The sequence below is a fragment of the Sarcophilus harrisii genome, chromosome 1 (assembly GCF_902635505.1).
Source record: "Sarcophilus harrisii chromosome 1, mSarHar1.11, whole genome shotgun sequence".
In the NCBI taxonomy this organism is placed as follows: domain Eukaryota; kingdom Metazoa; phylum Chordata; class Mammalia; order Dasyuromorphia; family Dasyuridae; genus Sarcophilus; species Sarcophilus harrisii.
In genome coordinates this window covers 297,154,282-297,181,081 of record NC_045426.1, presented here as the reverse complement: position 1 = coordinate 297,181,081, position 26,800 = coordinate 297,154,282, and the positions used below count along the sequence as shown (strand labels likewise).

Below are 26,800 nucleotides of genomic sequence, written 5' to 3'. Positions count from 1 at the left end.
TACCTCTTCTCTTTTTTAGAATCAACCAGTCAACAAGCATTTCTTATGCTTCAGTGTTACAGGCACCATGTTAGGCACTGAGAATGTAAAGAGATAAATGAACAGCCCAAAGGCAGGGAATGAGGATTCAAAGTGTCCATATATTCAAATTATTGAAGAAGAATGTTTTTGAATTTTTAAAATCATACCTATGATTTCGTTAATGTAGGAAATTATCAGTGTGAAGACTTTAAAATTCAGTCATCAACTGGTTTAGGTTAGCTAGACTTATTTATGCAATTTAAAAGATTCCTTAATTTACTTCAATTCAACAAGCATTTAAGTACCTGCTGGATATAAGACTTTGGAATATTCACTAAAGGATAAGAGTATCAATAAGATAGTTTTCATCCATGCTGAAGCTTAATATCTTGAACATGTAGACAATGTTCAACTAAATTTAAAACAAAATAAAGCCTTCTCCCTAGGTTTTAGTTCAACTTTTTCAACAGCAGAGGAAAGTCTCATTCTGTCAGTCTCTCCTGGACATAGCACCAAGAAGTTTAAGTCAGCAGTCAGGCAAGAATATTACCTGGAATATTATTAGCTCTAATGACAAAATAGTATAAAAGAAAGAAAGGTTAGAGGAAAGAGGGAGAGCTCCCTTCTACTTTGGGGAAATTAGGGAGAAGGATGTGTCTATAATGGGCCTTGATTAGGATTTTGTTAGTTGAAAAAGAGACAGGAGGATCTTCCAGCATTAGGAAATGACACAAGCAGAGGCATGGACTTGGGAAATATGAGAAAAATTGAGGAAATTTTCTGGTTTGGCTGAAGCATAACCTTTATGAGGAAGTTGGGTGACAGGGAAATTTAGAGCCAGATTGTGACACAGAACTAAGATTTGACCCCAAATCCTCTTACTCCAAATTCAGTTTCTTTCCAGCACATTTATTTAAATAAGCATGGTATCAGGAATGGATCTGGTATTGTGTATCAGGTAGTCTCATTCCAATGAGAAGCAGAGAATGGAGAATCATTATCAGACATATACTGTTCCAAAAGTCTTAGTACACTTTTGAGCTTTAGGAATTTCAGAAACACAAATTCTACAAACTTAGAGAAAACATAATTTGAAAACTTAATTATTTTAACATTTGGTTCAGGAGTTTTGGATACTTTTTTCAATTTAAACTTAATTTTATGCACGACACTCTTAGATGAATGTATTAATAGAGGAGCTCCTCTTGCTTGGTAGGGAAAGAAAGGGATTCAGAGCAAGAGTAAATGTATAGTAGATATTATATAAATGTTTATAAAACACCTACTATGTGCGAGGTATTTTAAATGCTTTTCAAATATTACCTTATTTGATTCTCACAACAATCCTGAGAGGTAGGTGCTTTAATTATCCTCATTTTACAATTAAGGCAACTGAGGTCAACAGAGATTAAATGATTTGTCCAAGGTAATATAGCTAATATGTATTTGAGGCTGAATTTAAACCTAGGCTTTTTTGACACCTGGCCAATAATCTATTCACTATACCACTTAAAAACTTGGATACTTAATCACCTGCTCTTTCCCAATCAGATTTTTTCTGGAGGAATAACATCAAAATCATCATATGTGTATCAAAACCTCATTCTCTGGATGATCTTAAGGATACCAGTTTTCATTACTTTTCATTATTGATTAAGGCAGCTGGTCTAAAGGTTTTTAGAAAGTTCAAAAACTGATAAATATAAGACAATGGCGATGATGAATATTAATAAGATGCATTGTAAATAATTAAGCTTTCAAATGTGGTTTTTTAAAGTTTATAGCATTTAGACTTCTGAAGTTATTAAAACTGTCCTAAGATTTTTTGGGACAAATTCCATAAGCAGGAAAGCCAATTAAGGATGGAAGAAGAGCAGTGAAGGTACAATACTCATAAGATTGAAGTCTTAGATTTTTTTTCCTTTCTCACCAGTGGAAACATTGACAATTGTCTCCATTGTTCTGAAGGCAGAGCCCCTACACACTGTTTATCAAAAGTGGAGGAGTAATTGATGGTGATAAATGTTTCAAAGCCAATTGGAATCTATTTAAATTGTTTGACTAGACTTATCCTGAGTCCCTCATGATTAGAGAAGGGGTGCTTAGTGGTAGGCAGTAGGAACAATAAGAATGAATGAATGAGTGAATGAAAATTATGCTCATGATAAAGGATAATTCTAACCATTGTTGACTAGCCGCAATCCTCCAGGTGATCTCTCTTGAAACTTTCCTAGGCTGGTCCTGGCAAAATAAATATCAATCCATTATTCAGTCTATACTTGAGGCCTTTATAGCTTGATAGAACCAGCACACATTTTCATTTCACTATCAGAGCCATTTAGATTCCAAGATCATTTCTGTGACACAATGAGGTATTGTACAACTACTTTAATGGACTTATCTATTGAATAATCTTGTTCTAATTCTTTCTCTTTCTCTTTATTTATTTCCATTTCAAATTTTTGAACTGTCCACTTAAGAATTTATTTCTGTTTATATATTTCCTTCTAAGTTTAATGGAATACAGCACCAGTTCAGAGGTTCAGAAAATCTATGTTTTCATTGATCTACACAAAATAAACTGTTTTCCTGTGCATTCTCCCTAGGTTTTAGTTCAACTTTTTCAGCAGCAGAGGAAAGCATCATGCTGTCAGCCTCTCCTGGACATATCACCAAGAAGTATGAAGTCAGCAGCCAGGCAAGAAAGAATATTACCTGGAATATTATTAGCTCTAATGACAGAAAAAGAAATACTTTTGCTCTTATTATGTGTCTAATGCTCAGTTAATTTAACTATATCTTCCCCCCCCCCTCCTTTCTGGAAAAAAAAAAAAAGAGAAAAAATGCCTGTGACTTATTTTCAAATTATTGGGTTTTATAGTAAAACCCCCAAAATGGCAGTTCAGTCTCATTTTGTTAAAAGAGAAGAAATATGTAGGTTTTTAAAATGGTAACAGAGACATATGATGCTATTGCTGCTGTTATTTATGTTGCTATGACTATAGATGAAGGATTTTGTATATGTGTATAAATGGGGATTTTTTAATTCATTAAAAAATGGAACATCTTTTAATTGAAGAACATTTTGAAATAACCCAAAACTCTTGCTAATTGAGAAAGAGGCTCATTCACCTTTCATGAGAAATTTCATCTAATTTTTTTCCAACCAAAAGCTTTTCTATTTCAGTATATTATAAGAAAGGTCCAGAAGTATAATCTCTCAAACTGTCCTAAATCCATTGTTTCTTCATTGTTCAGTAATGATAAGCAAAATTTTTGGTAGTCTTAATAATTAAACTGGGTTAACCAAGTTTGGCCCCATCAATTCCTTGACTTTTAATACTGCTGGGTCAAAAAACAATATTCCTTCTTGGAGAGAACAAGATAATTTATTGTGGCAGTTTATACTCCATCTCTCCTAAGGCTTCATACCAAAACATCCTTACCAATATCCAATCAGTTTATAACTTTCCTGGCATTCAATCTAGTGAACATATAGATGTTCACTTATCCTGGGTCAAGATTCCCAAACCCAGATTTGGGAACATGCTGGTGAAATCCATTTATTTTATAAAGGACCTAAGATATACAACTGACAAGTGTTAAAGTCTGAAATAAATAGGCAGGCATTCTGAAAACAAAATGACCATGGCTAATAACATATTGCCTAGTAACAATTTTGTTTGTGAACATAACATTTCTGTCTTTTAATTTCTATCATGGATAGGTTTTCCATGAGTGTTTTCTAAATCCATGTCATAACAGTGGAACCTGTCAACAAGTAGGACGTGGATATGTTTGCATCTGTCTACCTGGATTTACAGGTAAATTAAAATTTCTGTTCATATATAATAAGGTAAAAAAACACTCTGATAAGTTAAGCATAATGCAAATTATAAGGTATTATTTTAGAACATGCATAAATATTCCAATATGAAAGACCAAAATCAGTTGAGGAGAGGGAACATAAAGGAATCAAACCTTTTTTTTAATATCTCAAGCTGTTCATTTTTGTTGCCTACTGTAGCAATCCAAGTCTAAGATTTTTATTCTAATATAGGCCACATTCACATGTGCTCAAGCTGTAAAAGACTATTGGTTCTGTTTTTTAGTTGTTATAACTATATTCAAATCAGACTATCAACAAAACAAAATATACTTATAAATATGTAAATTTATACATAAATATAATCAAAAGAAAAACATATTAGAAAATATTTACAAATATTATAGGTAAAAGTTGATATCTAAAATATATATAGTAAATCCCAATCTCTAATGGATAGTTAAAGTATGTGAACAGCCAGATAGGGAGAAAGAATTAATGACATAGTAGATAGAGAACTAGCCTCAGAGTCCGGGAGAACATAAATCAAGTTTTGCCTAAGACATATACTAGCTGTGTACCCTGGGCAGCTCATTTAACCTCTCATGTCCCAGGAAATCTAGGATTATAAGTTGCTGTAGGTGTTTATATGTATTCATAGAGGGAAGTTTCTCAATGGGAGTTTCTTACACCAGGAAATTATCAGATTGATCTAAAAAAATAAGGAAAAATATAATAATCATTTGAAAAATTGTCATTTCACTAATAATCAGAGATATAAATGCAGACAATTTGGAGCTGTCAACTCCAAACCTATCATCTTAGCAAAAATAATGAAGCTCAATGCTAGCAGGACTGTGGAGGAACAGGGACATACTTGCTAATAGAATTGCAAATTATTAGAATCTTTTTGGAAAGTAATATGGCAGTAAATAGTAAGACTTAAAAAAAATTGTTTTTGATTCAAGAACCTTGTTGTTGGGAATATATACTGTTGTGAGTATTATTTTCAAAAAGCTATCTATTCAAAGATTTTTAACACTAACATTATAATTGCAAAAAGTGGAAAAATATAAATGTCAAATAATAGGGAAATGGTTAAATAAATTGTTGTGCATTAATATAATGGGATAATATAGTGCAATTAAGAGAAGTAAATAAAAGGAACATCAAAATTATGGAGAGACCTATGTGACATAATTTAAAGCAAAAAAGCAAATCTAAGCATCATTAAGAAAAGGAAAAGGAAATGGGAATGTATGAACAAAGAACTGATGGAAACAGGGAGTAAGTGAGAAGTCATGACATTTTATACATTGAAATTGATTTATTTAAACATAGTTACAAAACAAGTTTAATTCAGTGTGCTTAATATTAATTTTGTGTTATATTATTAAAAAAACCAAAATAATGATTTTCAAGTAGGATCATCACTGAAAACAAAGAACAATTGTGTATGTGATTTTTAGGAATTATTTTTTTCTTTATTGTCATAAATTGTAAAGAGACAGCATGATATAGTGGAAAAAGGATATAGTGTGAATAAAGGGCTTGAAGTACAGAAAAACTAGATTTAAATACAGCTTCTGAAGGCATTACCTGGGTGACCCTGGGCAACTTACTTAACTTGTACATATTTCAAGTGACCATAGTACTTATTTGGAAAGTCTTAAACAGAACTGGAATCTTGCAAAGGCATGTTACTCTTGGCTCTATCTACACCAGGAAGTTGCATTTATATTTTGTTTTATTTTTAATTAACTTTTTTTCTTATGACCAATGCTAGAGACAGGATGAACATATCAATAGTCATAGAGTACAGACAGAAAAAAAAAGCCTCTAAAATATAATTTTTAAATAAAATTATAATTTTTATATTAATTACTTTATTGTGAGTTATGAGACTTAATTGTATCAGAATAAAAGAAAGGCCCATTTGCTAACTCTAAAGATTTGTGTGTGTATGTGTGTGGGGGGGAATAAAACCAGAAATCATGGGATGAAAATATATGGATTGTGTGCCCATTCCTAATGGATATTGTTGTCACAACTATAACTGTGTAGCCTCAGCTGTCGACATGTCTTCCATGGGAAAATATATTGATCATTACTGTCAAAATGCTATAAGAGCTCTCCATTTGCAAAAAATCAACTTTTTAAAAAGTCACAATAACAACAGCAAAGTAGAAATTTTAGAAAAAGAAACTTCCCTTAAAGGTTATGGGTGTATTTATTTTTAACTTTTGTAAAACATACTAACAACCAACCTGTATATATCAGCATAAGGTAACTATGCTTTAACTATGTTCTCTCATTTGATCATCATGACATTCTCATGCACATCTTAAAGATAAGGAAATAGGCTCAAGCAGGTGATAATAATTGTCTGAGGCAGGATTTGAACTCAAATCTTCCTGACTCCAAATCCAGCCATATATCTACTATGCCCCAGCTACCTCAAAGTTCTTTAGACTAGATTTCTATATAAACAAATCCACATAAGTCCAAAATTAATTATGGCGATCCTAAAGACTATTTCTGCCAACTTGGGTGAATGGGAAATGATGATATTTGGCTTCAAATGTTCTTGATCCTTTCTATTTCTTATCAGTCACAAATTCTCAGAGGTTGTTTCCTTCTTTGTAAAACTGAGATAATTATAGTTAACTACTTGGCTCTCAAGGCTGTTGTAAATAAATAGTGTGGCATGTAAATGGTTATATAAATGGTAGAAGTGGAGGAAAAACTCAGTGGATCAGAAAGACTATTAGAACACCTCAATTTCAGTTCTAGTTCTGCCAGTTACTAGCTGTGTACCCTTGGGTATGTCAACTTCTCTGAGGCTCCATGTCTCCTATCTGCAAAATGGAGGTGAGGATATTTCTATGCTCTACCTCATAGAGTGAGGAAAGTGCTTTGTAAACTGTGGAGCTCCATATTCATGGCTCTTGCTTCTCAGTGTTGTTTGTTTTGCATTGCAGGCTTAAAATGTGAAGTAGATGTGGATGAGTGCAGTTCATCCCCTTGCCTCAACAATGGAATGTGCAGAGATGGTACTGGCAAGTTCACTTGTCAATGTCCGGCAGGATACACAGGTAATGGAATAATGACACAGGTTTTTCAATATAAGGCATTGCTGACATCAAGTGGAAATTTACTCTGAGAAAATTTTTCTGAGTTGGTCTTTCGTTTTTTTACAATGTGGAGTAAAGAAGCATGATTTCCTATTTTAAATTACTCTGAATTTTTTATTACATTTGTTTTAAAGAGAGGAGATCTCTTATAAGGTTACTTGAAACTACTTCAAAAATATTTTTAAATCCCCAAGGTATATTCATGTATGCATTTATCTCATCATACCGCATAACCTAAAAAGCACTTTTGTAAATGCTATGTCTAAGGATTATTTTTGCCAATCTTAATTACAAAATATTATTTTGCTTAACTCATTTACTTCTGTTTTGCTTCATACTCAGAGTAAAGATTTTCATGTTTCACTATTATTAAAATACTTTGGCTCCCAAGGATTTTTAAGATGGCTGTTATCTCTATTCAGTTGCATTTTATTTGTAGTTAACATGTTGGTGAGGAAAATTCTTGAAATAAGATATGATTTTATGATTATCAGAATATAGCTTAAGCATAGATTTTGTATCATATGATATACTTTCTAATATCCTTATATGATATAATATATATTGCATATGTAAATATTCTTTTGTTTATACATAATATGATGTGTAACATAATATATTTTAAATATATTTTCAAAGGACCAGCTACTAATAGCTTTTCAAACAACAATAACAACAAAAAATGATTAGAAGGAAAATGAAATATTACATATGTGAGAGAAGACTAAAAAATTCTTTCAATAATAGCTGTAACCATACCTTTGAACGCATCCTGAATTTATATTTCTCCATTTTGAGGCCACATAAAAATGTGACTTTCCCTTGGGGATGTCAGCCTTTGTAAATGAATTTCCTTATTAAAGATTCAGAAAAGTAATTCAAATACTAGATCATAGATCCAGATCTTGAAGGGACTTTAGAAGTCATTTGTCACAACTCTCTCATATTACAGGTGACAGATAAGTTAACTGATTTGTTTAAAGTCACACAATTATAAGTGGCAGAGCTAGAATTTAAATCCTGGTCTTCTACTATTTTTTCCACTGTCTACACTGAAGCATTGACTCAAGGAAATTACACCTAATTATTTTTTTTTCTAATGAAAACACCTTCTTCTCTCTCCCTCTCCCTCTTCTTTTCCCTCTCCTCTTTTCTTTCTTTTCTCTTTCCCTTTCTCCCTCTCTCTCCTACCTTCTTTATTCCTCTTCCTTTTTTCTTCCTTCTCCTCCTCTTCTTACTCTCCTCCTCCTTACCTTCCTTCATCTCTCTTTCCTTTATTTCCCCCTGTGTTTCCATCTCTCTTTCCTCTTTCCTTTTTCTTTCCCTCTCCTCCCTTTTCTTTCTCCATAAGACTTTTTCTTCCTCCTTTCTTCTCCTCCTTTCTTCCTCTCTTCTCCTCTCCCTCTCCCCTTACTAAATTGCAATTGGAGTTCAATAATAACGTAATTTTTACCCCAAATCATCAATCCCCTGAAATCTATCCATAGACTTCCAAGTTAAGCATCCCTGCTCTAGCCTAACTTCCTCATTCTATAAATGAGAAAGCTAAGATTCATTGAGGCTAAGTGATTTGTATAGGATTTCACAGGTGGTAGAAGCAGGATTATCATGGTCAAAACATTCATCACCTGAAAATCAATTTTCTAATGATGAGCTGCTCTCCATTTAGATTGTCATTAACCTGCAAACACACTCTTCATTGCCTCATCTGTGTGGAAAAATTTCCAGCTCAGTAAGACTTTCCAGAGTGTGTAATTTGTTGGCACAGACGACAAGAATCCAAGATTACCTTCATGACATAATGAAGAATCAAAGAAAGACATCAGTAAAGGACATATCCTGTGTATGCAATTAAGACTATCTCTCTAATTTGTGGTTCCTCACATTTTTTGTCATGGGACACACACTTTAGACACACCCTATCAACCTCTTCTCAGAAGAATGTTTTTAAATGCAGCTATCAAAATGTTTTTAAAATCAAATTTGCAAGCCCATGGTTAAAACCCCCTGTATCTCATTGCATACAGATGAGAGGTTTACACTATTTTTGGAAGAAAATGAGGCTTCTTGTTTGGATTTAACACTGTCACCATCTAAACTTTTGGCTAAGTGGAATATGCTCTTAGAAAATGTCTTTGATGATGTTGGCTAGCAAAATCTCACATCAAACCACAAAGGTTACAATGTGGAGATTCTCGAGCGATTCTCATCACAGATAATATTCTAAATTGCACAGAGGCATATGACAAAGCCTCCTCAGTAAAATTTGTTTACTTAAAATAAATCTGTCTAACCATTCATATAAAAAAAATAGTTGGTGAGAAATGTCATTGACCAGATGAGGACATACAATTGGATGAGCAGTCCATTATTTTAACTGGCTCAACATAAAAGTTTAAGTTGATAAGTAGTAAACTGTTTAGCTACCATTTTTTACAAGCAAAGCATCAATATGTTTGCATAAAATATACATATATACGTAATGTGTATATATAATGTATATATACATACTTATATATGCATGTAGGTATATGAGGGGTATATATGTATGTGTGTGTATGTACATACACACATGATATCCCAAAAGTCTTAGTCCCAAAACTTTTTAAAGCTTTTAAGCTTTAAGCTGTACTAAGATTTGGGACTATAGAACTATAGATATATATATGTATATATACACATGTGTATCTGTGGATATGGATGTGGTATGTAGAGAGCACAAGAGACAAAAAAGGCAGAGGTAGCACAGCAGACAGAAAGCCAGTCTCAAAGCCAGTAAGACCTGAGTTCAAGTGTTGACTTAAGTGTATGATTATAAGCATTTACCAATCTAGTGGACAAGGTAACTCTCTAAGATTAAAAGTAGAGTAGTACAAACCTATATTAGTAAATGAAACTTTCTTATCAGGGAGTTGCTTATACTAGTAAAATTACTGGTCCATTCTGTATTCCTACACATACACATCCATATTGGATGAGAGAGATGGACAGTCTGCTAGGTCTAAGATCAAAGGGAAGTAGGAGTTCAGTCTGGATCACATTTGAGAATTATCACAGCATTTTCTTTTATACCAAGAGAATTACTGCTACAAAAGCTCATTTTAAAACTAAATTTTCCTGGTGATGCTGTATGGATGTGAGAGCTAGAACAACATGATATCAATAAAACCAAAATTATAAGTGCCTGAAAAACAAAAATATAGATGGTGAGGATTAGCAGGCTGAAATGTAGTGAGAATTATGACCTGGGGCAGTTAGGTGGCACAGTAGATAGAGCACCAGCCCTGAAGTCAGGAGGATCTGAGCTCAAATCTGGTCTCGGACACTTAACACTTCCTAACTGTGTGACCCTGGGCAAGTCACTTAACCCCAATTGCCTCAGCTAAAAAAAAAAAATAAAAAATCAAGCAGAGAATTATGAGCTGTATTTAAGAAATTAAAAGTTGCTAAAGAAAAAACAATAATAATTAGTAAATTAGAAATGGTGGTAATAAGACCTATCTCTGTGGTAAGAAGTTGAAGAATTTTGATTTGCTAGGAGAGCAGATGAATATGGTAAATTGGAAGGTTTGGGAAAAACATTTATTTTCTTGCTTTTTTATTAATAACTTGTCCATCATTAGTGTTTACCTTCCCCAGTAGAAATGGACTCAAAAGGTGATTGTTTCATGAAACTAAACCACGAACTCATTTGTAAGAGGCTACAAAATCTCTTCTAGCTAACTGGCTATGAGCCACATGGTGAGAGGACTTGAGAAGATAGGCATATTCACTTTTTTGAAGTCATTATGAATTCTGAGAGCTAAGTTTTCCTGACATCAGTACTTTGAGCCCTATTGGTAGGTGGAAGGATCCCAGAATCCACTCATCCTCTAAGATTCTTCCAGGTTTATTGCTTCTCTCTGGTGAAGAACTGACTTCACTTCCAAAGATTTAAAGAGAAACCTTTCATACAATTTCATACAAAATAACAGCATTCTATAATAATATCATAAACAAAGCATTTGAAGAAAAGATGATTTTTGAAAGTTTTCAAAATAATGGAACTTTAGCTTTAATATCTTCATCATTTTAATTGACTCAAAGTCTACCTTTTTCTTTCCCCAAGCAAAGCATTTGATATTATCTTTGGTGCATTTATTTTCTTGTCTGAATTATAATTATCCCATATGTAATAGGAGATTAGCAAATAAAGATCTTCCAATACTTATGCCCAGAAGCAGGCTTACCCAGTCTTCATCCGGGAAACCTAACAGTGCTATTAGTACTGGGTCCTCCTTGGCTAGTTCTCCATTGCACATGCTTAGATAGTCCATGCTGAATTAGGCACATATCTTATTTATGTTTTTATTTCTCCCAGCAAGTAACATAATGCAATGCATATAGTAGGCATATAATAAAAGTAAGTGATGCTATTTCAGATTTCTAATGAATATCCTTTGCAGGTCAGCTCTGCGAGGGAAATATAAATGAATGTAGATCCAATCCATGTTTAAATAAGGGCACTTGTGTGGATGGCATTAATGGATATCACTGCTCATGTGTGAGAGGATTTAAAGGTAAACATTTGAACTTCTCTTGTTACTGTTTGCTTATGATATTTTTCTTTACATTCAAAGACTTCCAAGAGTCTGTGCTTTATAGATAATAGTATGATTGAGTGGTATATCCTCATGAATAATTGAGTAGGTTGAAAGGCTTTTGTTTAGGCTTCTTTGATAGAGAGTACCTCATCTTAGAATCTTAACTTGAGAGCTGATTTGATTAGGTCTGACTATTTAGAGCTAAACTGTACTCTTTGTTTTTGTATTTGTTTTATCAATAGTATTTTATTTTTCCAATTACATGTAAAGATAGTTTTCAACATTCATTTTTGTAAGCTTTTTTTCCCCCTCCTCTCCCTTCTCTTTCCCCTCTCTTAAGTCAGTAAACAATCTGATATAGATTATACATATACAGTCAGTAGCAGATGTCCTTTATGTTCATCCTGTTCTCTCCTACCCTTCACCTTTGCTCACACGATATATCGCCAGTCCCCAGAAAGGACCCCTTTTTCCTCAACCCAGTTCTGTTAAAATATCTCTCTTATTTCAATGGTGCTATCTCTTTCAAGATGACCTTCCTACTTTCTCTTACCTCAGTGCCTTTTTCTGGATTGTCTCTCCTTTGCTCTAATCACACCTTGCCTTATTTAAATGTTATTATAAACATGTCCTATTCTTCTCCTGCCCCCATTTAAATGTAAGCATCTTTGTATTTTAACTTGCAAGTACAAGTGGATTCATAAAATGAATACTTAATAAATTTATTGAAGTCATAGATATTTAAAGAACTAGATTGTGCTTCATTAGTTTTGTTAGTAGCTCGCTTATGGAACACTTTATAGGTACAAAACACACAAAACACACTATTTTTCAAGTACACTATCTTAATAATCTAAGTTTTATTAACTCCATTCTGTGGATGAAGAAAAAGTTTTGAAGAGCTAAATTTGGAGAAGGTAAGTAACTTTCTCCAAAATCATGCAACCTAAAAATGTTAGACTCAAGATTTAACCTCTATTTCAGGCTCCAAATTCAATATTCTATAGTCAGTTTGGGGGGGGGGGGGGGGCAAGTTTTTTTTTTGCTGAGGCAATTGGGGTTAAGTGACTTGCCCAGGATCACACCACTAGGAAGTATTAAGTGTCTGAGGTCAGATTTGAACTCAGGTTCTTCTGATTTAAGGGCTAGTGCTCTATTCATTGCACACCTAGCTGCCCCTATAGTCACTTAGTTTCCTTTTTTTCTTGACTTTAACACTGCCAGTTTATTTGTAGTATTTTTAAAATTGTAGTGTTTTACTACAATTATCAAGATATCACTATTATCATGTTCTTGATTTTTTTAATGGAGTTTAGATAAAAACTGTCCAGGGACAATTTATATGTATGTATATGTGTATATACAAATACATAAATATGTTTTATGCATATTTAATGTTCTACAGCTATTAACAGATGGATAAAATAACTATAGTGTGTCATTGATTATTATTATTGCTGTGTTGTGATTATAAATTATTATTATTCTTTTGATGATCATTTTCCTATTGTTTTCTTACCAGGCATTCATTGTGAAACAGAAGTCAATGAATGCCAATCAAACCCATGTTTGAACAATGCAGTTTGTGAAGATCAGATAGGCGGGTTCTTGTGCAAATGCCTTCCTGGTTTTCAGGGTACTCGTTGTGAAAAGAACCTGGATGAATGTTTCAGTAGTCCCTGTAAAAATGGAGGAACCTGCAAGGATGGCATCAACAGCTTCAGGTAAAAAGCCAGGACTGGCTGATTTAATGGAATAGCAAATGAAAAATTTAAGTTTGTTTTACTTTTGGCAAAATGTCCTTGTCTTTGACTTTTCTTCTTTTTCAAGCACTTTCTTAGGATGAGGAGTAGAGAGATACAATTTAAATCTCTGAATTAATTTTCTTTTCATTCTCAAGATTTACCATTACTTGGTATAAGTCATCTTTTCCCATTTAAATTGGAATTTTTTTGTGAAAGTGCTAAGTTTATTTTCTTAATATTATCATTTTTAAAAATTTGGTAGAGTTTTGGGGTTTTGGAGCACAGAGAATAGAGGGGAGAGATCCATCTATGTACAGTATGTATTCATATAATAGAATAGGTATTTTCTCTATTAAAGTCAATCATAATCTTTTCACACCTTCTCATTTTGTACAAACTCTCTTTTCCCAAAAACTTTCAGATCTATATCTACATTCTATTTTTTGATGTGACCCATGTTCAGATTTATAGTGCAAACTTATAACATACCTCTCTATTACCTATGCTCAGATATCTCAAATCATTCACCCCAAGACATAATAACTACATACTATAAATGTCTAATATAACACAGAGAACTTAATATTTCATAAAATAAATTTTAATTACAGATTAAGAGGCAGAACAGTGTAATAGAAAGAGCACTGGAAAGGGGTCACATTTTAAATTCTAAATCTGCTCTTTACTACACACACACACACACACACACACACACACACACGCATGCACACACGGAGTTTTTGGTAAGCTACAGAACTTCCTGGGGCTCCTTAAACATTATTTTGATGAGCTTAGATTTGACTACTATTTTAATCTAGTAAACAACAAATCATAGACACAATCAATAATTTCATCCAAGAGAATGACAATAATGAGACAACATACCAAAATTTGTGAGATGAAACCAAAGTGATTATTAGGGGAAATTTTATATCTCTAGATGCTTACTTGTATAAAATAGAGAAAGAAAAGATCAATGAATTGGGCTTACAATTAAAAAAACTAGAAAACGAACAAATTTTAAAAACTCCAATTAAATTCCAAATCTGAAATTCTGAAAATAAAAGGGAAGATTAATAAAATTGAAAGTAAGAAAATTATTGAATTAATAAATAAAACAAAGAATTGGTTTCATGAAAAAACCAACAAAATAGATAAACTTTTAGCTAATTTGATTAAAAAAAGGAAAGAAGAAAATCAAATTGTTAGTCTCAAAAATGAAAAGGGAGAACTTTTTACCAATGAAGAAGAAATTAGAGCAATAATTAGGAGTTATTTTGCCCAACTTTATGTCAATAAATTTGATAATCTAAGTGAAATGGAGGAATATCTACAAAAACATAGATTGCCCAGATTAACAGAAGAGAAAATAAATTACTTAAATAGTCCCATTTTAGAAAAAGAGAACAAGCTATTAATCAACTCCCTAAAAAAAAAAAAAATCTCCAGATGAATTTACATGTGAATTATACCAAACAGTTAAAGAACAATTAATTTCCACACTATGCAAACTATTTGAAAAACTAGGAAAAGATGGAGTCCTACCAAATTCCTTTTATGACACAGATATGGTACTGATATCTAAACCAGGTAGGATGAAAACAGAGAAGGAAAATTATAGACCAATTTCCTTAATGAATATTGATGCAAAAATCTTAAATAAAATATTAGCAAAAAGATTACAGAAAGTCATCCCCAGGATGATACACAATGAATGACCAAGTAGGATTTATACCAGGTATGCAAGGCTGGTTCAATATTAGGAAAATTATTAACATAATTGACTATATCAATAACCAAACTAACAAAAATCTTATCTCAATAGATGCAGAAAAAGCATTTGATAAAATCTAATATCCATTCCTATTAAAAACACCAGATTAGGAATAAATGGAGTTTTCCTTAACATGATCAGTAGCATCTAGTTTCATCTAGTTATGATCAGATGATTTGTCCAATATTAGATTAAAAAGTAAATAAATGTATACATATGTGGTTATTTTATTATTTTGATTTATAGTTTACATACATTATGATTTTATTAATATATATGCATAAATATAAAAATAAAATTCTAATTTTTGTATCCTTAGTATTATGTTTCATTCTTATGTTTGATTCTTCACTTTCCCTCATAAATATCTGTTCTGCTGCCAAATATTTCATCTTCTCCTTTGTAACATCACCCCCATAGAATTCTTTCTTTATACATACCCAATAGTTCAGCTACTTACAACCTAGTGGACTGGCCAGTTTAAGGGCCTCCTATTTGCACTCCCATCCACTTTGTTTTTCACAGAGCTGTCAACAATGTTCCTTAAGCATAATATTAATATTTTACATTTATTATACATCAGGATTATTAAAGATTTTTGCTTTTCTGTGAATTTATGGTGAAGCAGATTTCTTGTTGGAGTTATGCAAACATTTTCTAAGTTAAAAACACATGACTCAACTTTTCCTCCACCAAGCTTTTGATCAGCAAAGTGGTCTTGATCTCTTACCACCACCTAGTGGCATGTATGGAAAATTGCTTGATTCAATTTTTTCAAATTCTTTCATCTCAAGTTTATTTACATATTCTGCTTCCTTACTTGATTCTGTCTTTTATTATTCTTAATTCAGTTAATTTCACCTCAAGCATTATCCTTCCTATATGTGCATACCCATTCAATTAAATAAAACAATCAAATTCATGTCCATTTTCTCTTATCCCTTTCTTTTCCCCTGTCTTTCAGTATCAAAATCGTTTCTCAGCTCTCTTTTATCTCCCCTGACCTAAGTCATTTCATTTGCAAGCTAAAAAAATAAAGATATAGCTGTGAAAGAGAAAGATATGTATTTTAAAATTAAAAGGCAGACATGAAGAACCAATGTTGATAATCTACATTTTCCTTTAAAATATCTGAACATTCACATAATCTTTTCATCCTTCTTCGAGTAACCATATTTTCCTTAATCACTGGCATGCCAGATAAATAAAAATCTATTTATTTGGATCATATATTTAAAGTATCAGTGGATTTTAGAATTATATAATCCATACATGTCATTTTATAAAAGGGGAAAACTAAGGCGCAAAAGGGCAAATAGTTTACTTTAAGGCATCAAAAGCAGAATCAGGATTGGAAACATAGATCCTTTAACACTAAATTTAAAATGCTTTCCAATGGTTTTTCAATTTTATAGAAATGTGGAATCATAAAATCAGGAAGAAATTCTCCTTCCCTCACACCCAAGTCAGGAGTTGCTCATGTATCATCCTTGACAGATGGTCATCTATCTACACAGTGCTTAAACATATTCAGTCATGAAATTCAAGTCACAAAGCAAACTGTTCCGACATCTTATCCTCACATCTAATTTCATGAAAAGTCTATAATAATGAGCCAGAAACCTGCCTCCTTGTAACTCCTAGAGAGAAGTTTCTGAAGTAACTTCTCAACATGATAAGTCTTCACATGCAGTAGTAGTCCTTGTCCTTTTAAAATAATCACTCAAGTAGAGTACAATACTATTTTCTGTGAATGAGACATATTTTGATTTCTGAGGGCTGTTAGTTTTGTTAGCTTTTAAGAGGGTTTTTTTTTAAGTGAACATTGCATCATTTGAGCAAATTGAACTTTTGCTCAAAGGAAATACAAAAAAAACTTTATTTACTTTAATTGCTATTAAAACAGGAAGGCTGTTCCATCTCATAAGTCTTGATTGGCAGTAAAAAAAAAAAAAAGGTCCAGATTAGTAATAAAAATAGAATATTATTTAGAGAAATTTCAGTTGTGGATTTAGTAGTTAGTAGTGATATGAATCCAATGAGTTACCAATGATTCAGAGAAGGGTCCCTGAGAAGACTGCAAAGAGAACTTAGGCAAAAAGCTTGGTGCAGAGTAACTGAGATAAAAAGGATATTGTTTTAGGCACAGATGAATAAGAAAGACAGCTCCTAGGTTATTGTTGTTCAGTCATTTCAGTTTTATCCAAATCTTTATGACCTCACTTGGGGTTTTTTTGGCAAAAATACTGGAGTGGGTTTCCATTTCTTTTTTTAGTTCATTTTACAGAGGAGGAAACAGAAACAAAGGAGTTAAGTGGTTTTCCAGGGTCACACAACTAGTAAATGCCTAAGACCATATTTGAACTCAAGAGGGTCTTCCTGACTCCAGGCATATTTGCTGCTCCCTAGTTCTTGGGACTAAGGCACAAAGAGACAACTTTATCTCAATTGACAAAGCAAGAAGCCACTATTCTAGAATTAGAATATAAGGTCAAAGCAGGCCCATGATAAAGATGACTTAAGAAATAGTTAATTGATAGGTTGATTAAACCATCAGAGAAGCTATCTTTATATCTTCTGGGCCAAAAAAATGTTTATAGAGTCGGAATAGCAATAAAGTGGCCCCATCTGGAGATATATAGAACTGGTTTTTTTGTTTTATATAAATATAGGCAAATATTGACACTTATTTCTACTAAATTTTATTTTGTATTGGTTTTAGTCTACTGTTCCAGCTTCTCAATGAAATTTCAAATCTTAAGTTTGACATTAATTGTTCTAAGGACTCCTCACTTTATGTACAATTTGATAATTGTATCTTTTCTGACTTCATCTAAGTCTTTGATAAAAGTGTTGAATGATAGGGCCAAATATAAGGCCTTATGACATTCCCTAATCACTTTCCAAGTTGACACAACTTTTTTGAGTGCCATTGCTCAACCAAGTACATATGTACCAAACAATATGGTGCTACGACCAAAAGAAAATTTTTTGACGTTTTGCTGAAACTAAGACTGTCATATTTCCCTTAACTACCAACTTTTTGAAATAAATTAATTTAGTTTGGCATTACCTCATTTTAGTTAGTCCATGTTGATTCCTAGAGACCTTTGATTGCTTTCTAAATCTTTACAAAACATGCTTAATATGCTATTTCTTGGTCTTGGTTTCTTTAAGCAAATAATTTTGAAATATCTTTCTGTTCTTCTTACAAATGTCAGAAATCAGTATCATGGTCCTAGAACTATAATTTGCAGAATGTACTATAATGATGGAAAAACTGAGGGAAGACAGAGATTAGGTTTTTAATAATTTTAATAGTGGAGAATTTGGGCTAGCCAGTTGGACATCATGTCCAAAAGATATCCGACCCCCTAGCCAGCTGAATAGGACTCTTACTGCAAAGCATCCAATCACAAGCAATTAATTCCAAAGACTTTTAAAGGGATCCAGCTATGAGGGAAACAAAGGCAAGGGAGGAGAACACTGGGTAAGCCATAATTCTAGGAAAGGATCATAACTTAATCCTGACAGATTTGGGGTCAAGAAGGTTGGGAGCAGGAGACAGAGAGTGTAGGGTAGTAGATAGTGAACAATACCCAGGCATTTGAGATAAGCCACCTGGAGTTTTATGACTCACTGGAATGTGAGAGTGGCCAGAGTTTAATGAGGTAAGGAAGGGGGGGTGGGGGGGGGTGGCCAGAATAATTTTATTCAGGGCATAGCATAATAATTCAGGGAAACTGAGGCACTACAGTACTAGACTTTTAAAAATAAAATTAGCATAGCATTTTCTTATTTCAAGTTTTTTGTTTCCTTTAGTAATAATGCAATAGTATTGCTTTCTGTTTTTTATTGTATTGTATAAATGCAGTGAAAGACAGAAAACTTTGTAAGAAGCTAGCCATGAACTATAAAATTGTTTCTATTAGAAAATATATTCAGAATTCCAAAGGATTGTCTCACAAACACATTTTTGAAATAGCCTGTTTACAAGTTGAAGACAGCCTTTAGTCAGTCAACCAGCATTTATGAAGCACTTTGGATGAGACAGAGATGATTCTAAATGCAAGCAAAAAGAAAGACAGTCCCCTGCCCTCCAGCAGCTTACTTTCTAATACCTAATAGATATTCTAATACAGGGAGAGGTAGCAACTGATAAAAAGAGAGCTGAAAGTGGGCTAAAGAGGAGGCAAAAGAGTCCATGTTGACTTACTGTGACAATCTTGAAATCTTGGATATTGGGTGTGAGGGCCTTTCCCAAAATAGGAAGAGCTTCCCAGTGGGAGAAGGGCCCTACAGTACCAGAGTCGAGAAGCAGCTGAGGCATAATGTACAAGTGCTTGCTCAAATCTATTTATTTTGTTCTTTTTCAGATGTCTGTGTATGGCAGGATACACAGGAACACTCTGTGAAATGAATATCAATGAATGTGAGTCCAACCCATGCAAAAACCAGGCCACCTGTGTGGATGAGCTGAACACATACATCTGTAAATGTCTGCCAGGCTTCTCAGGCAGCCAGTGTGAAACAGGTATAGAGGAACAAAGGGTCAGTGTTGTTGTTCGGTGGTGTCCAGCCTTTGTGATCCCACAGACCAACTGTCCATGGGATTTTCTTAGTAGAGATACTGGAGTATCCATTTCCTTCTCCAGCTCATTTTACAGATGAGGAAACTGAGGCAAACAAGGTGAGGTGAATACCCAAGGTCACATGGCTAGTAAATGTCTGAGGTCAAATTTGAACTCTGGTCTTTCTGACTCCAGCCACTGTACCACTTACAATAGGAAGTGTTTAACTCAGATATGACAGATTCAGAAATTAAGCTTGTATTCAAACAATTTTCCAAAAGCAAATCTCTGGAATAGCACAAACAATAGCACAATGGGCCAAGTAGTTTTTTCTGGCTTACTTTCCTTAGGTTGATTCATCTCTATCTAACTCCTATGTGTTTAGGCCCCATCCTTAATGCAGTGATTTCTAAACAGAATACACCCCTGACCAAGTATCTACCAGAAAGGAAAGTGGTTTGAAGTAGAAGTTTTTTCCCAGGAATATATAAATCTGTATGTGTTAACACACACACACACACACACACACACACACACACTCTAATGCCAAGAGGCAAAGATTCTTTAGGATATTAGTAGTAGTGGAGAGCCACTAAGGCAAGTCCCACATCCCACCAAAAAACTCCAGCCTCATTTCTTACCATCAAATACCTGAGGAACTCAAGACTTCATTTTTTGATGTCATAGTTGGTTTTTTCCAACTATTTTGGTTTAAGACTGGTTTAAATTTTCTCTATTAAAATGGAAAATGCTTTTCATTTTTGTTGTTTGTTTTCCATCTGGTTTAGCTTTAGCTTCAGAATTGTTTGGTTGGCTTTGAGGACGAAGGGGCAGCTGGATGGTACAATTCAAATCTGACTTCAGACACTACTATCTATCTTGTGTATAACAAATCACTTAACTTCTTGTAGCTTCAATTTCCTTTTCTGCAAAGTGGGGATAATAATAATAATACCTACCACCCAAGGCTATTATAAGGATCAAATGAGATAATAATTGTAAAGTGCTTTGTAGAATGACTGATACATATTAAGTGCTTGTGGTTGTTCAGTCGTTTTTCAGTTGTGACCCCATTTGGGGTTTTCTTGGCAGTTGGATTGGACTATTTCTTTCTCCAGTTCATTTTACTGATGAGGATGGATGGAATGAGGTTGAGGAAATGGAAGCAAACAAGATTAAGTGACTTAAGTCCAGAATCACAGTCAATAAGTGTCTGAGGCCAGACACTATCACAGAAAGATAAATCTTCCTGACTGCAGGCCTGTATCCACTGTGCCACCTAGCTGCCCAAGCACTATACAACTATAAGCTTTATTATCATCATCATCATCATTAATATTATTAGCAGGTTCTTAAACCTATAAATTACAAAGATAAAATAGACCCGAATTGCTCTCTAGAGGGAGTTTCCTGGCAGAAATTTCCTATACCAATGAAATCAGAAGTGTGTTCTCTATCTATTCTCTATCTATACAAGAGATGACAGAGATTGAAGGTGACCTTAGATTGGGAGGCTCTAGCATTTAAGGATATCCTGAAAAGCTTCCTGCAGAAGGGGCTCTTAAGTTGAGTCTTGAAGGAACCAAGAATTCTAAGAGGTACCAATGAGGGCAAATAGCACTTAGGGAATGGTCAGGGCAAAAACAAAGATGAAGCAAAGTAAGCTAGGCGTGCAGGACAAATGGTTTACACAATAAATTATAAAAAGACTTGAAATGTAGGAAGAAATTGGGCCATGAAGAGTTTTAAATGCTAAACTCCCCTACTTACCAAACCCCAATCCCTTCTTCCTTGGGTCAAATATGATCTCTTTGGTTTTTAAAACCCTCACAATCTGCCCCCAACTTATTGTTCCAATTTCACTAACCATTACTTCACTTCTCATAGTCTATGGTCCAGCCGGATGGACTTGCTTTTACTTATGTCTGACATTTCATCTCTGCATCTTTGTACTAGCTATCTCTCATCTTTGGAATGGATTCCCACTCTCAAAATCCCCTGGTTTCTTTAAAATTATGTTTAAGATGTATTAGTCAACCTGCCATCTGAGGGAGGAGGTGGGGGGAAGGAAGGAAAAAAATGGAACAAAAAGTTTGGCAATTGTATATGCTGTAAAATTACCAATGCATATATCTTGTAAATAAAAAGCTATAAAAAAAAATAAAAAATAAAATAAAATTATGTTTAAGGACCATTATGTTAAGGACCATGCCTAAGTGAAGGGGTAGGTCAATTCTCCGAGAGCCTCCACAGCTGTGAATCATAAATTTGAAGGAGTTGCAAAGCAGCCTTCGAAGATGTTCCTTGTGGATTGGGAATGAAATAAATTGGAGGCAAGAGGGAAGAAGAGAGAGATCAGAGAATGCAACTGCTTCTCAGTCTCCCTGTATCATTATCATCCTCTCACATAAGAGATTCATTCTACAGGTCTGAGTTAGACCTTCAGCATCCAGTGGCTGGTGGCTCCCCTATCACAAGAAAGTACCACTATCTACATAAAACCTTTCCCACTTCCCATAGCTGCTAGTGATCTGCCCCACAAACTGTTTTTTCTTCCCTTATGTTGTTCATTAGTTTACTGGTAAATGTTTAACAACTGACTCTGTATATGGAAAAAAAAAAAAAAATATATATATATATATATATGTATATATATATATATATACACACACAACACACTTTATAGTTTAATCTGCATTATTAACATTTTCTCTGACATTTGCTTAAGTTTAGACAATCAATAAAATAATAAAATAAACCATTGTTTTGTAGCATTTCCCTACTTTCCCAGATGTAAATGCTCATCCTGAGAATTTAACAATCAGCTTGCAAGCCACTTTGAACTTGCTCTAGAATACCTTTTCTTTCATTTGTTTTGTATATATTTTATATATTTATGTGCAGGTTGTTTCCTCTAATAGAATGTAAATTTCTTGAGGGCAGGGCCTGAGGCATTTTTTCTTGTACTCTCAAAGCCTAGCACAGTTCTTGACAAATAGTTGATGCCTAATAGATGCCTATTGTTTGATTAAGATATATATTATAACACAAACACAAATAAACAAAAAGAAAGGCAATGAATATAAAGAAATGAATGCTGGACATTCAACTAGTATTTGGTAGCTTTTTGACTTTACGCCATTTAATTTCCTTAAATTTGTTTCCTTTTTTTTGCAAAATGGTATTATACCTGTAATACCTACTTCACAGAGTTATTTTGAGGACCAAATTGTTAGGGACGTTTCTCTCTCTGAGAATGCCATGTATGCCATGTCAGCTGGTAGGGCGGGCCCAGGAGGTAAAAAGGGGCTTGGCCTCTGAGGCAGGAGGTTGTGTTTTACAGGGGTTAAAGGAACTGCTAATAGGTTCCTTGAGATGGCTAGATCTCCTCTTAGCGTCCTAAGATCACTAACTCCAGGTATCTCCCTTCTACGGATCCACCTATGCAGTACTGAGTGGTCTAGGCACAGAGTAATCCCAGAGGAGAGTAGATATAAATAACCAGCTCTGAGTCCAGAGAGAGACGCAGAGTCATAGATATGCTTGCTCTTGCTTCCTGCTAACCCCTGCTGAGATTACCAATAAAGAAAGGCTGTTTGGCACCTTGAGATTGGCTCATCTTCATGTATATCCGAGGATATCCTGAAGACTGACACACGGCCCTGGCAATCTAGAATAGTGTAGAGGGAAGGTCCGGTACACCAAATGATATATAAAACATTTGGCAATTCTATAGGTCTGTGTAAATGACAATTTATTGTTATATAAAGGAACATTGATGTTCAATTCTTTTACTTCTGCCACTGATAAATATGGTTTTATGACACAGAACAAGTCTCTTAACCTTTTATACACAAGAAAGGCAACTTTCTTCATAGAAAGAATTCTATATATGGCAAATAGTAAAGAAAAAACATGAGTAGTCTGGAAAATGTAAATGACTTATAGTTATATCACTTTCTCTGCCCTCCCTTTCTTTACTTTTTTCTAAGTTCTTAATTTTACCTGATTGTCATCTTTGTTCCTTGGTTGAGTAAGTCCATTATCAGGAATGGAAATCACTCTCTTTTATTTTTTAGAAAACATTTCTGATTATGGATTGATTCCTTATTCACCGAGTCATTTTCTGAAAATATTCATTCAGCAATTCTTTCCTGAAGACCTATAAAATGCATGATCTTATTCCAGGAACTTGTCTCTGAACTCAAAGTTTAGAATCTCCTATGGGTTTTGGAATCTTATATGAATTATAGTCTTAGTTGTGTTCCTAATTTGTTATGTGATTTTGGACCAGGTACTTATTTTCTCTGAGTAACATTTATCATATCTGTAAAATAGGATGATAACTATCCTATTTCCTCAGAGTTGTTGGAAGAATGGAGTGAATGAATAAATGTTAAAGTATTTTGAAAAGTATAGAATGTGTATGAATATTATATTGTACATATGGATAATATGTGAATACTGTGTTGGTATTCATATAATATGATAAAGTCATTATTATTCATGGTATAAATAATATATGAACACAGCAAAGCCCAGCTTTCCATGCTGGCCTTGAATTCATATCATGATTTATATATTCCATGTATGACCCTGGATAAGTAATTAAAGTTCTCAGTGACATAGATAACCCTTTAAGCTTATAAATTGCAGATGAGTTAATAGAGGAAGTTTTCTTTATGCCTAGTCTAAATTTTAGCAATTTTCATATATTGCTCCTAGTTTTGCATTGTGGGACCAAGAAGCAACAGTTGAATGTAGAATTTTTCCAAGCTGGACTTATTTAGTTTTACTTGGGGCCATATTGCTCCCCTTGGTTGAACAATGTTTTTGCTAGAGCTAAATGTTTTTCATATTTTTGCAGAACAGTCTGCTGGTTTTAACCTGGATTTTGAAGTTTCTGGGATCTATGGTTATGTCATGCTCGATGGTGTACTTCCATCTCTTAGTGCCATTACATGCACATTCTGGATGAGAACTTCTGACATTAACAACTATGGAACTCCAATCTCTTATGCACTTGAGAATGGAAGTGACAATACTTTCCTTCTCACTGATTATAATGGGTAAGCAGAACCATCAATAGATTTAATGTTTGTTTTTGTTTTTAATTATTGTTTTATGCAGAAATCCTTACCACCTCAGAATTATGAGACCTAAAGTTGAGATTCAAACTGACGTTAGGGATATTGGGTGGAAAAGAAAAGAAACCTACTTTTTATTCTCCTTTCTGCCTGGCTGGGGCTTTGGCACTAATGTCTGTTATCTATCTTTCAAATTCTAACTCAAAGGTCATTTCCTTTAGGAAGCCTTTATTGACTCCCACTTCAGACCATTCTAGTCATAATGACCTTTTACCACTCAAACTTGAAGAAACCTCTCATGCATTATTATGTAATATTTTGTACCTGAGTTATTTGAGTGTATTCCTTATCTCCTTCCTAGACTGTAAGCTCCATTAAGTCAAGATATGATGCCACCAAACTTTGAATCTTCTTTAATATCTACCACAAGTGTTTAGCACTTAAACACAGAGTAAGGGTTTAGAAGATATTAAATAAATTGAATTGAATGAAATTGAATTGAATAGTTCATTTGAACAACTAGCCTCCTACACTAACCTAGTTGAAATACTCTAAAAGTAGAATAACCACAACCACCCTTCAGGGAGCAAAAAATTAGAGAAAGGACTCCTGTCACATATATAGGAGAAGTCAGGTCAGGAGAATTGGGCAAAGGCAGCATGGTATAGTGGAAGGAGAACCAGGTTCAGAGGCAAAAAGGACTAGGTTCAAGTGCTGATTCCAACAATGAGTGGTTTTGTGTTGCTAAATTAGTCATCACATCTGTTGGTGAATCATAAGTCTCTAAGACTACATGCTTCAAAGAATATGCTGGTCAAAAAAAATAAATAAAAATAAAAAAGAATATGCTGGTCTACATTGGCAGAGGGATTATCCTCACTGAGAGTTGCTTATAAACGAAGTAATATAGAGAAACCTTGTATTGTGTGTGTGTGTGTGTGTGTGTGTGTGTGTGATTGTTTTGCCATTTTCTTTCCCAATTCATTTTACAAATGAAGAAACTGAGGCAAACAGGGTTAAGTGACTTAATTTGAAGTCAAGAAGATGTCTTCCTGATTTCAGATCCACTCTATCCACTGTGCCACTTAGCTGCCTTGTATGGCACATAGTAGGAACTCTATAAATGCTTGTTAAATGAGTAAAAATGAGCCTTATTATTTCATATTAATTTAATGTGACCTGAGGCAAAATATAATTAGTAAGACAAATTAATACTGCAACTTTTAGGCAAGTGGGGAAAAATAGTTTTTATTTAGCAATCTGTTCCCACTGAAACATTCAGTATTTCTTTGTTTATATAACTCTAGTCCCTTTCCTAGTGTAATTTACCTAATTGTTATTATACATGTCAAATGGCTGCTAGATTTAAGCTTACTAAGGACAAGGACCATGAGTTTTTTGTCCACAGTGCTTAACACAGGCTCTACACGTGATAGGTAATCAGCATATATTTGCTGAATTAATTTAGAAGATAGCATACTAATGAACATAATGCCTATTTGATATCCTTTTTTTTTCTCCTATAGCTGGGTTCTTTATGTGAATGGGAAGGAGAGGATAACAAACTGTCCCTCAGTCAATGATGGCATCTGGCATCATATCTCAGTCACTTGGACAAGTACTGATGGATCCTGGAAAGTATATATTGATGGAAAATTATCTGATGGTGGTGTTGGACTATCTATTGGTTCAGCTATCCGTGGTATGTCTTATAATAAATGATTTTGTCCCCATAGTAGCTTTAGAACAAGTAGTCCTTGGATGCTTTTTGATTTAGATATTTTTATTGGTCACATTTTTTGACAACTTTTAATGCATACAGCCTCATTTATCTATTCCGCTCAACCAAAATGCTTATTTACTGCCATCATTTTCTAGATGAACTAGCTGACACAGATCAGTGCATCAGCTGATCTGACAAAATGTCTTAAACTAGTAAACATATAAAAAACTATCTCCCTAAGTCGTCAGCTTTGTTTTCTTTCCCCATTGGGTTAGTAAAGATAAGATGGTAATATAAAGCTCAGTTGATTCAAGGATATTCACCTGAAAAACTCTG

General features: G+C 33.9%; 1 protein-coding gene across 1 annotated transcript in view; it reads left to right on the top strand.

Moving 5' to 3' along the window:
• The window catches only part of SVEP1 (sushi, von Willebrand factor type A, EGF and pentraxin domain containing 1), a 340,179-nt gene that overhangs the window by 202,573 nt on the left and 110,806 nt on the right, over positions 1-26,800 (top strand). Inside the window, exons 20-27 of the mRNA XM_031944100.1 lie at positions 2,628-2,719; positions 3,749-3,845; positions 6,829-6,942; positions 11,427-11,540; positions 13,087-13,288; positions 19,460-19,617; positions 24,522-24,723; positions 26,268-26,443. Of these exons, the coding sequence (XP_031799960.1) occupies positions 2,628-2,719; positions 3,749-3,845; positions 6,829-6,942; positions 11,427-11,540; positions 13,087-13,288; positions 19,460-19,617; positions 24,522-24,723; positions 26,268-26,443 (1,155 nt within the window). The remainder of the gene's footprint in view (positions 1-2,627; positions 2,720-3,748; positions 3,846-6,828; positions 6,943-11,426; positions 11,541-13,086; positions 13,289-19,459; positions 19,618-24,521; positions 24,724-26,267; positions 26,444-26,800) is intronic.